Source organism: Ovis canadensis, chromosome 25 (assembly GCF_042477335.2).
Source record: "Ovis canadensis isolate MfBH-ARS-UI-01 breed Bighorn chromosome 25, ARS-UI_OviCan_v2, whole genome shotgun sequence".
Lineage (NCBI taxonomy): Eukaryota > Metazoa > Chordata > Mammalia > Artiodactyla > Bovidae > Ovis > Ovis canadensis.
This window is the reverse complement of record NC_091269.1, coordinates 48,482,396-48,494,449: the sequence shown is the minus strand read 5'-3', so window position 1 is coordinate 48,494,449 and position 12,054 is coordinate 48,482,396. Positions and strand designations below refer to the sequence as shown.

At 36.3% G+C, this 12,054-nt stretch overlaps 1 protein-coding gene across 2 annotated transcripts in view; it reads right to left on the bottom strand.

Moving 5' to 3' along the window:
• Positions 1–12,054, bottom strand: part of SAMD8 (sterile alpha motif domain containing 8) — a 47,529-nt gene that overhangs the window by 16,198 nt on the left and 19,277 nt on the right. For both annotated transcript variants that reach the window (XM_069572191.1, XM_069572192.1), the window contains exon 2: positions 4,383–4,975. In XM_069572191.1, the coding sequence (XP_069428292.1) occupies positions 4,383–4,975 (593 nt within the window). The remainder of the gene's footprint in view (positions 1–4,382; positions 4,976–12,054) is intronic.

Sequence of the window (12,054 nt, the reverse complement as noted above, 5' to 3'; positions counted from 1 at the left end):
GTGATGGCCGCACAACTTAATAAATATACTAAAACCCACTCGATTGTACACTTTAAAATAAAATCCTCATGATCATTTCCCCTCTTTTTTCTCATTATGCCTTGTTATAGCCATCTACAGAACCTTAGCATCCATTCTCTGATTTGAGATTTTAGTTTCTCAATATCACTCTCTCCAAACCTTCTTTTGCTGTGATATTTGTTCTTCTCACTCCTCTTTTTACTTTTCCTCCAACTTCTTTTACTCTACTTCAGCGACCTACACCCACTGTTATAAATTGGATCTTGTCATCACCGAGATTATTCTTCACAGCTGAAGGTCAAGAATCCTATACTAACCAACATTTCTTGTTTTACCATCTTACTCCTCCTAGTTCTCCAACTTTAATAATTCTGAGACCCCAAATCCATAGATCTTAATAACACTTCCTCTGTCCTTCACCTACTTCATATCCTCCCCTCCCTCCTATCCACCTAAGTTTATAGTCAGTCATTATACTCACTCTCTTTCTTCTCCCTTTATTGTACTACCTAGAAAAGTTTTGACCCAGCTGAAATCCAACTATCTACCTGTTCTATACCTGTATCTGTGCAGCTGAGTGGTGAAAAAACACGAAGTCAACCTCTTAACTTCAAGCAGGCCCTTAGTACTGCTGCTACCTCACACAACTCTATTCATTCACAGACGGCCATTTCACACTAGTCCTTTCTCTGCAAACCTCTGACCTTCTCTCTCTTCTAAATCTGTTTTCAGAGAAGATAAAGACGCAGAGTATTTCCTCATGTTCTACCAACACAACTGGCAATCTTATATCTGTTTCCATATTTTCTATCCTCCCCTGTTGTGAATGAATAGATCATGTCACTAAGACCCGCCTTGCCCACCTACAAGATCCAACCCCCTGTTATCTACTTAAGGGCATTACTCCATCAATTGTACGCTCTCATATCCTTTCCCTTAAATTGGGTCATTCCCATCATCATTACAACAGCCACGCCATACAATGTAGTCCATCCAGAATAAATCCCTGGTGCCTCCTCTCCAAGCAACAGCTCCATTTCTCTGCTGCCCTTACAGAAAAACTTTTAAGGGCCTGTAAGACTTGATTGTTTCCAGTTTCTCTCCTCCCATTTTCGTCCTCTCTCTCATATCATTTCTTTGTCCCTCCCCCTTTTTTAACTTTGAAAAATTCTGATAACAACAACAACAACAAAAACCTTTAAAGAATAAACACTTTATATTTTTTATTTAAATTTATTAATTGTTTACAATAACATTTCCCCACATTTGCTTTATTTCTCTCTTTCTATATATACCGACACACACACATACACACCCTTTCCTCTCTGAGAGTAAATCTTTCCTGAGAAGTTGCAAACATTATGATACTTCTCCTCTAAACACTTCAACATATATGTCCTAAGATCAAGGGTACCTTCTTTATAAGCCAATACGCTATTATACCCAGGAAACTGTAACAGTTAGTGTTATACTGTATCATTTGATATGCAATCTATATTCAAATTTTCCTAGTTATCCCTAAAATGTTCTTACAGCAGAATTGTTTTTTTTTTTCTCGATCAAAGATCCAATTAAAGTTCATGTGCTGTGCTTGGTTTTAGCTCTTCAACTTCTCTTATAATTCCCTTGAGGAACTCCTTGGTTTTGTTTATCACTAAGGGTCCACAGATTCTTACTCAGTATATTCTAATTCATTACCATCACTATGCTTCTTGATGTTCTGACTGTCCTAATTTGATTAGGGAGCCCCTTAAAACCAGATCATATGTTATTTTGATAGGTTTCCACTTCCTTGCTTTATGGCATAAGATCTATTTCAGGCTCATTTTATGCTTACCATGCTCCAAACTTAAAATCAGCCATTTCTCTAAGGAGTCCTGGTCTGTCCCTTTAGTAGAGATTGGGATTTAGAAACCATGATCTGGATGCTCGTGGTGCTTCATTGCTACTGAGTTTTTCTTACAAACCATTTCATTATCAGTTCACAGAACTCTTCCTCATTCTTTTCTATGATTAGATAGTACTCTATTGTGTAAGTATACCACAGTGTATTCAACCAGTTTTCTGTGGATAAGCATTTACAGTATTTCCAATATTTATAATTTTTACACATGTCACAATGAATAACTCTATACATATGCTGCTTCATATGTGTGGAGATACACCTTTGGGTATATTCCAGTCTCACATTCTCTCTTGAATCCACTACCATCAGGCTTTTGCCCTTGTCAAGGTCAACAGTCATTTAACCTCATCTTACTTGACCCCTCTGTAGCATCTAACACAGCTAATTATAAATTATTCCTGTCTTCTAAAAATACTTAAACAGACAAACAAACTTGGCTTCCAGAATATTCTCTTGCTCTCTCTGCCCTGACTTCCTCAGTTTTCTTCTTTACTGGTTTTGACTTACTTTTCTGACTCTAGATATTATACTTATTCTTGGGATCAATCTTCAATCTTCTTCCTTTCCCTTCTGAACTCACTACCTAGGAGATATTAACCAATTATCACAGTTTTACTTATGCTCATTAACTCCCAAATTTCAGCCCAGACTCTCTGAACTCTAACTCATCTTCCCATCTCTTACTTGACATCTGATTTGGTGTAAAACATACCTCAAATATGACATGTCTAAAACCAAACCCTCACTTTTCTCTCCAAGAAGTTGGAAGTCTTTCCACAGTCTTCCCATCTCTATAAAGGGCAACTTCATCCTTCCAGATGCTCAAGTCAAAAATCTTGGAATAATCCTTGAATTCTCTCTTTTTCCTACACCTTACATGCAAATCCACAAGCAAATCTTGTTGCAAACACACACACATGTATGTACGTGTGTACCACTACTATCCTAATCCAACCCACCTCATCTTTGTCTAGATGAATTCCAATAACTTAACTAATCTCTGCTTTCCCATCCCCATCCTCATGCTATTCTCAATACAACAACCATTCGAGTGCCCTTTTAAAATGGACGTTAGATCACTCTACTCTTCTCCTAAATACTTTTCAATGGCTTCCCTTTTCACTTAGAATGAAAGCTCAAGTCCTTACAGTTGTCAACAAGTACATATACAGTCTGGATTCCTGTCTGCTCTTAGATCTCATCTCCAACTGTTCTCCCCATGTCTCAACTGGTGTTCCTTAAACATGCTAAACCTACTAACAACTCAGGACTTTTGCACCCTGCTGTTTCTTCTGCCCAGAGTACTCTTATCCACAAGCTGTCTTCTTTACTTGCTTAGGGTTTTCTGTTGGAAAAATTGTGTACGATAAAACAGGGAAGGAGATACAGGGATCTAATAGTTTCTTAAACAGCTTTCATTCAATTCTCTCTCTTTTTATTTTTAGCATCACCCTTTCACCTACAGTATCCAGAGCTTTGAGAAATCTGCAACATAGATTGGGTTGTTTCTCAGTTTTCCTGATGGCTGCTTTAGAATTAGGTTACTTTAGCTCTGCTTGTTGCTACTTACCCATCTGCTTTCAAACTTTCAAAAATGTACGGCTCTTTTCTCCTCTCTTATCTGCCCTTTCCTTGTGTTTATAATTTAAGACCTACAAACAAACATAACTTCTTCACTATGCTTTTTGTCAGGGCTTGAGAGAGAATAAAATGTGATATATGTGTCATTCTGCCACCTTAATGTGGACACTGTAATTCACTTCATTAAAAAAAAAAAACCATATACTATAAGGCACTTTCAGAAGGGTATAATATTTTATAAAAACAAATAAGATACAATACAAACTAAAAAGATGTTTTAAAATCACAAATATAAAAACTAATAGTTTTAAGTTTTGTTCTATTCTTATTTTTCATTTAATATACTGTATTCTTTTTTATGAATTCAGTATTTATAAATCAACAGAATACTATCAACAATCAGTTTGTAGCATCTATGATAATTCTAATTTATTTGATGATACAGGAGACTTCCCCACATTTTTATAAAAGCAAAACCCTGTTCATCTTTAAAAAAATAATAATAATAACCTAATTCCATTTATTACAAATAACATTCCAAGAAACACTTTTAAAATATGAAGTGCCCAAGGAGCTATAACATAAATATAGAAAATATTATAGCTATAACATAGAAAAATAGAAATATAACATAGAAAAATAAAATAAGGAGTGGTTCTTTCTACTCATCTAGACTTGAGGTCTAGTTTAAGGGAAAAAGGCAATTCCAAAGACTATCTTTACATATTACCAGATAAAGTAAATGGAAAGTATATATCGACCAAAGCAACAGTATAACTGTTGTATGTAGTATAGCAACCTAATTGTCATGAATATATTATCACTGCTATTATAGCTATCTTCTACAAATTTGGTAACTAGAAAGAAAACTTACCTGTCTAAGAATATATCTGGGAGTGGTGGATAGGTCTGCATGTCAGGCACTCGCTCGTGGACAATAACCATTATGAAAGATGTAAATCCAAATACTATGAAAACATATATACAACTCAGTATGGTCTTCCAATACTCTGGGTCCAATCTTCGAATAGAATGTTTGTTTTTACCATTCACATACTGGTATTGATCAGAACTCAAATCAGTGATGGGTCCATCACAGTCATGTGAAGGCTCCCCATTACAGAGCCACTCTGCACTCTGAAGAGCACTGATAAATGGAGTCATGGGGCTCATGGGACTGTCACTGTTGTATCCCATCTCTTCTAAAACATCAATATGTATTTTCTGCAATTTTCGGACTGAGAGCATTAACCTTTTAATATCCCCTAAGACTTTGATTTCCAGAGGAGGAGATCGGAGATCATATTCAGTCAGTGTAAGCAATGTGATTCCATCAAGTCGGTGCTTGTTGCATAAAACATCCACATATTCAAAAAAGCCTTCATCCTTCAGCCAAACAGCTACATGCTTGGTAGTCCAGCGGCGAATGCAGAGTTGATTAGGACCAGCCATTTCTTCTTCAACTCTCTGTCAAGGGAAAATAGGAAAATAAACAAAAACTCAATGTGCCCTAACAACTTCTTTGAAGAACAAATACACATAAATACACCAGAAACAGTTATTCATCTACACTGCTATACTGGCTTCTGGACAAGAAAAAAGAAACAAAATTATTCATTAATGAGTAGCTTTCAATAGATTAACATTCTAATAAGTTTATACACATAGATTCAGTAGCTGAGGAAAAGCTAATGACCAAACATTTTTATAAAATGTTTTTTTGGTAACATTTTACAAGTGGCTTTCCCACACCATAGCAGGCCATAACTTAATCAGAAAAAGCCTACTGGTGAGAACAATTGAGAAGAATAACTCAACACTTTCATAAAATGAGATATACAGAAAGATTTGTCATACATGAAAATAAATCAAATTTTAGAAATCTTCACGATTGAGGAATAAACATCTCTCCTGCCTCCAAACCATGGATCACTGCCTTGTCGTGGTGAAGCGGCTTGAATAACTCAATGAAGCTATGAGTCATGCCATGCAGGACCACCCAAGACAGACGGTCACAGCGGAGAATTCTGACAAAACGTGGTCCATTGGAGGAGGCAATGGCAAACCACTCCAGTATTCTTGCCATGAGAACCCCATAAACTGTATAAAAAGGCAAAAAGATAATGACACCAAAAGATGAGCCCCCCAGCTCAGAAAGAAGAGCAGAACGCAATCACTAACAGCTCCGAACAGCTGACTCAATGGAAAGACCTTGATGCTGGGAAAGACTGAAGGCAGAAGCAGAAGAGGCCGACAGAGGATGAAATGACTGGATGGCATCACTGATTCAACCAACATGAACTTGGGCAAACTGAGAGATGCTGAGGGACAGGGAGGCCTGGCGCACTACAGTCCATGGGGTCACAAAGAGTCGGACACAACTTGGCAACTGAACAGCAACTGACTCCAAAAAGAAACAAAACAACACAAAAAACCCACAAAGGTAGATGGAAAACTAATTTCAGGAAACCCCTTAAGATTAAACATACTATCCAAATAATTTCTACAATAGATATAAAATCTTTACTAGATATAAATACCTATGAATATCTTAATAGCTCATTTCTTTCTATACTTTGAATATTCCATTACAGAACTTATAAGGAATTTCCTTCTTAAAATATCATGGTGATTTAGTGATAAAACACTTCAATGCCCACAAATTTGAGGGGCCATATTTTACACTGCAATTATAGTTATATTATTTTTTGCGTGTGTGTGTGGCCACACCACACAGCTTTTGGGATCTTAGTTCCCGACCAGGGGCTGAATCTGAGTCCTTAGCAATGAAAGCACTGTGTCCTAACCACTGGACCTCCAAGGAATTCCCTATACTTCAATTATAAAAGGAATGTACCATTTCAAAAAGTACTAATAATTTTTACTACTTTGATCCCACACAGTTCTGTTTATGTTCTTTTTCCATTTTAAAGTGTTCAGTCACTTGGGCCTATATCAGGCTTCTAAACTTTTATCAGATACATGGGAGACAAAGGCTTACATGGAAAAAACCTAGTTCCCTAAAGTACTTTCTCAACAACTAAAGTCAGTGGGTTTTCTGACATTTTCCAGATCACTAAAGACCATATTTTCTTCTGAGATGATTTTTTAAAAACACAGTAAACTTTAAAGCATTAAGAAAGAAGAAGAAAGAATAACACAACGAATACTCACATGCCCACTACACAGCTTGGGGGAGAAAAAAAAAAATCAAACAGTTCCAATACATATGTTTCATTTCTTAATCTGAACAGTAGTCATGCACTGAAAATTCATCAATCCGTAAACTTATGAGCTACACTTTACATGTGTTAAACTTGATTTTAAAAGTTTTAAAAACTAAAACAAAACATCAATACCCTTCTCTCCTCCCAGACATATTAACTCCTGGTTTTAGTGCTTATCAATCCTTTATCATAAGCATTTTTGGCTATGAAAACTTTCTATGCTTCCTTATGCAGAGGAAAAGTAAAAAGCTGCCATTTCTGCATTCTTCTAGCCAACACAAACTGTTGCCAGGAATACTTATAATTACCTGAAAAAGGCAGATACTCAGCTACATAAGTACTTTTTACACCATCAAAAATATTCAGCCAACAAGAAACATGCTGATTAAATGTTTATATTTTGATTACAACAAAGCAAACCTAGTTTTTGGAAACCTTAACTCAGTGTTTCCAAACAAAGCTTTTAATAGTCTAAAGCCATAATAGCTTTCCAGGCTTTTTACCTACAATATAGCATCACCACCCCAAAGGACAGGGAATTATGATTTATTCACTTCAACTCATGGAATTTACACACATTGATGTATATAATTTTATATCACTTATTACATATATATAGTGCCATTTAAAATGATTTTGCTATGTTTTAATCCATATAAACAGCCAGATGGCTTCATCCTACATACTACATACATATCTTTTCCCCAAGGTATTCTCTGAATAAATTATTTCAACCCTGAATATCCAACAAGCGCATGCTATGAACTCTGCAACAATTACAATGTAAAAAGTATGAGAGGCTCATCTCATACAAAAAAAGGCCAGATTCCTTTTGTCATTTTATTTCTATTTCACTTTTTCATTTTTCTAACAGCTTACCACCAGTGGGTTCCAAGTCACTCCCATCCTTTTATCCTTGTTCTTCAGTAGAGTTTCATTTCATACACTGCTCAAAATGATCTCTCTCGTATTTCTGGTTTTTTTTTCTGTCTTGTATCACCTCCAATCTGGCTAACAATCTGTTCTTTATAGCCTCAATTTAACTAACAAACAGGCTTTGATGCTGGTGTTTCAGCTGCTAGAAAATACGACTTGTCATACAAGAAAGCTTCGTAGAAGTCTTTGAACCTGCTGTGGCAATGCCCTAAAAGCAAGACACATTGCACTTTTGTACTCCATCAGGTCAGGGCATGCCCTTTAATTCTATACTGCTACATACAGTTAGAGGCCCATATTTAGTTAACACTCTGAAAACCTGCACTAAAGAGGTATGTTAAAAGATGATAAAAGGCTTCAGGACAACATAATATTTTTGTTGTACCACAGGACCTACAGGGAACAGGAAACTTTTAATGAAGAATATGACAGCTATAGATTTTCTACAAATATACAGAATGAAGAAATTAGTAAACATTTCAGAATTCTTTCAGCTTTAATAAATAATTAACATGAATCAACTATCAGTTAAAGGGACTGCTGTTTCTGACCAAGATCCAATAAGAGAAACCAGATTTACTTTTCCACCTGAAACAGCCAAAATATAGACAAAATATATGGAGAGAAAACCAGTTTCAAAACAGTGGGCACAAGACATCAAGGAGATCCTTGAGAGGAGGAAACAGGTGAGTCCTGCTGCCCCTGCCATGAATGAGCAGTGCAGGATATGAACTGGGTGAGGCCCAGCAGGCTACGTGAGTGGCGATGGAAGTGAGAGTCTAGGGAAATCAAGGTGGTTAGTGTACACGGGAGAGAAAACAGAGAGGAGAAAGAGAGCTTGTTATAGACTGAATGCTTATATTCCTATATTGAAATTCTGACTCCTAGTGGGATAGCATTAGGAGGTGATTAGGTCATTAAGGCAGAATCCTCATGAACAGAATTAATGCCCTTATATACCCCAGAGAGTTCTCTCAGCTGTTCTGCCATGTAAAGACACAGATAAAAGAAGACCACCTAGGAAGGAGACCTCACAGACACCAAATCTGCTGGCACTTTGATCTTGGATTCCTTGGACTCCAGATCCATGAGAAATAGACATGTTAAGGCACTCGGCCTACAGTATTTTTGTTATAACAATGTACGTACACTAAGATGGAACTCCAGAGATTTGCAAAGGATCTCCCTTGAACAGGTAGCTGAATGCTGATCAACACTTGTACGTGAGGAAACCAAACAAGACTGAAAAAAGAACCACCCAGAAAGATTAGAGGCGATAATGCCTAGTACTCACACAAGATCACTAAAAGCGCCTATTGCAAACAACCAGGCTGGAAAAAAAAAATCTCATGATTCATGGGGCACTGGGCAGAATACACAGCAAGATCTTTCCATAGTAGAAAGGCAAAATTAACCCTAAAACAGGAGCTCTCAACTGGGGGCAACTGGCACCCCAAACCATTTGGCAATTTCTGCAGATATTTTTGGTTGTCACAGCTAGGGGCTCATCTAAAGACTAGACATTAGGGATACTGTTAAACACTCTGCAATGCACAGGACAGTCTCTCACAACAAAGAATTAGTGCTAATATGAAGAAATCCTGCCCTAAACCTAAACATGTCTCTGGTTCAGCCAAACATATCTTAAAAGCAGAATCAAAAGGATCAGAGTGTTTTCAAGTAATTTAATTACATCCCTCAACAAAGCGGGAGAATACAAAAGTATTCAGCACCCAACGGGTAAAATCACTATGTCTGTGAACCAATCAAAGACGACCAGGCATGCACAGAAGTAGGAAAACTCACCTACAACATGTAGAAAATCAATTGAAATTGACCCAGAGCAGACACAGATAATAAAATTATCAGACAAGGATGCTGACACAGATATGATAACTGTACTACATATGCTCAAAAAGTGAAATAAGAGATACGGACACATAAGATCCAACTCAAACTTCTAGAAATGAAATTGCAAAGATATGTAATAAAAAACACATTGGATGGGATTAATAGCTGATTAGATACTGTTGAGGCATAGTAAACTCGAAGACATAACAATATGAATTATTCAAAATGAAACACAGGAAAAAGAGAACTTTTAAAAATGAAGAGAACAATATTCAGTCTTTAAAAGGAATCTTGAAGACCTTGTGCTAAATGAAATAAGTCAGACACAAAAGGACAAATGTTGTATAATTCACTTTAGATGAGGTACCAGAACAGTCAAATTCATAGAGACAGAAAGCAGATAGTGGTTTCCAGGGACTGAGCAATAAGAGACAAAGGGGAATTACTGTTTAATGGCTACAAAGTTTTCATTTGGGATGATGAAGTTCTGGAAACAGATGGTAGTAATGGGTGCACAACAAAGTAAATGTGCTTAATGCCACTGAATTATGGACTTCAAAATGATTAAAATATAAGTTTGCTATGTATATTTTACCATGATTAAAAAAAAGAAAAAGAAACAAAATGAAAAGAACATCAGTGAGAGGTAGGACTTCAAACCGTCTAATAGACCCATTTATGTCGTCCTGAAGGGAGGAGACAGGAGAGGACAGGAAAAAACATTTTGAAGTACCAGTGGCCAGCATTTTCCAAAATTTGGTGAAAACTATAAACTCACATCCAAAAAGCTCAATAAACTCCAAACATTAGAACCACACAAAAAACTATACCACACCGTAACATAATCAAATCACTCAAAATCAGTGATGAGAACATCTTAAAAGTAAAAAGAGAAGATATATACATTACATACACAGAAACAAAGATAATGATAGCAGATTCCTCATAGGAAACAATGGAAGTTAGAAGACAGTGAAATAATGTCTTTAAAACACCAAAAGGGAAAAAAACAATCAACCTATAATTCTATGACCAGTAAAATGTTGTTAAGAAACAAAGGTAAAATAAGTACTTTTTCAGACACACAAAAACTAGACAGTTTCATCTCCAGCAGACCTGAACCACCAGAAATGTGAAAAGGAAGTCCTTCACACAGGAAAAAATGCCATCATATGAAAATAAGAATATACACAAAGCATGGAAGAATATCAGAAATGGTACTTACATGGGTAAATACGTTAAGTAAAATATATGTCAACAATAGCACAGAAGTTGGGAGAAACAGACCACTAAAATAAAATTCTTCCAGAAAAGCAGGGAATATTTCTGAATTTATTCCATGAGGCCAGTATTATCCTGATACCAAAACCAGACATATCATTACAAAAAAATAAAACTACAGCCTGACAGGCCTTAAGAACATAGAAGGAAAAATCTGAAACATATCTTAGCAAATCAAATTCAGTAATATTTTAAAAGGATTCATATTTTACATACAAAAACATTCATATTTTACAGCAAGACAAGAAAAATTTAAACATAAAATTAAAAAATATTTTTTTCTCTGCCTTTGGCTTCTTCTCCCTTCACCACCAAGAACTGCATATCCGCATTATGCATCAACCAAACCTCCCCCATTGGCAGAAACACGTGCTCAGCCATAAAGTGCAACATTCTTCTAGCACCAATAAGACAACTCCTTAAAAGATAACTTTCCTTCTTGATCTTGCTAAGAGGCCGCAAGACTTTCAGATCTGGAGTATTAAACTGTCAATAATATATCATTTAATGTACAGCCCTCTGTCTCAAAAAAAAAAAAACCCACAAAAAACAAAAACTTACATAACTATGCCTACACTTCTAATTGGCAGAACAGCTCTGAGAGCTTTCTGACATGCTGTTCTTGGGTTATAGTCTCCAGTTTGGCTCAAATAAAATTTTCCATTTCTTTCTTAGATCGACTGATTTTCATTGACATGCATCAATTCTTACCAAATTTGGTCTATAAATTCCATGCAGTCCCAATCAAAATCCCAACAAGTTTCTTTGTAGATACTGATAAACTTATTTCAAAAGCTGATATGGAAATGCAAAGGACACAGAATAACCAAAACAAGCTTGAAAAAGAGTAAGACTAGATAACTAATTACAAGACTGACTCATTGGAAAAGACCCTGATGCTGGGAAAGACTGAAAGCAGGAGGAGAAGGGGACGACAGAGGATGAGATGGCTGGATGGCATTATCGACTCAATGGACATGAGTTTGAGTAAGCTCCGGGAGTTGGTGATGGACAGGGAAGCCTGACGTGCTACAGTCCACGGGGTCACAAAGAGTCAGACACGACTGAGCCACTGAACTGAACTGAGTACTGGCATAAAAATAAATCAATGGAATAGAACAGAGAATTGAGAAACAGACCTACATATTTATGGATATATAATATTCTACAGTTGTTCACAGGCAATTCAGTGGAGAAAGAATTGTCTTTTCATCAAATGCTATTAGATCAAATGAATATCTATATGCAAAA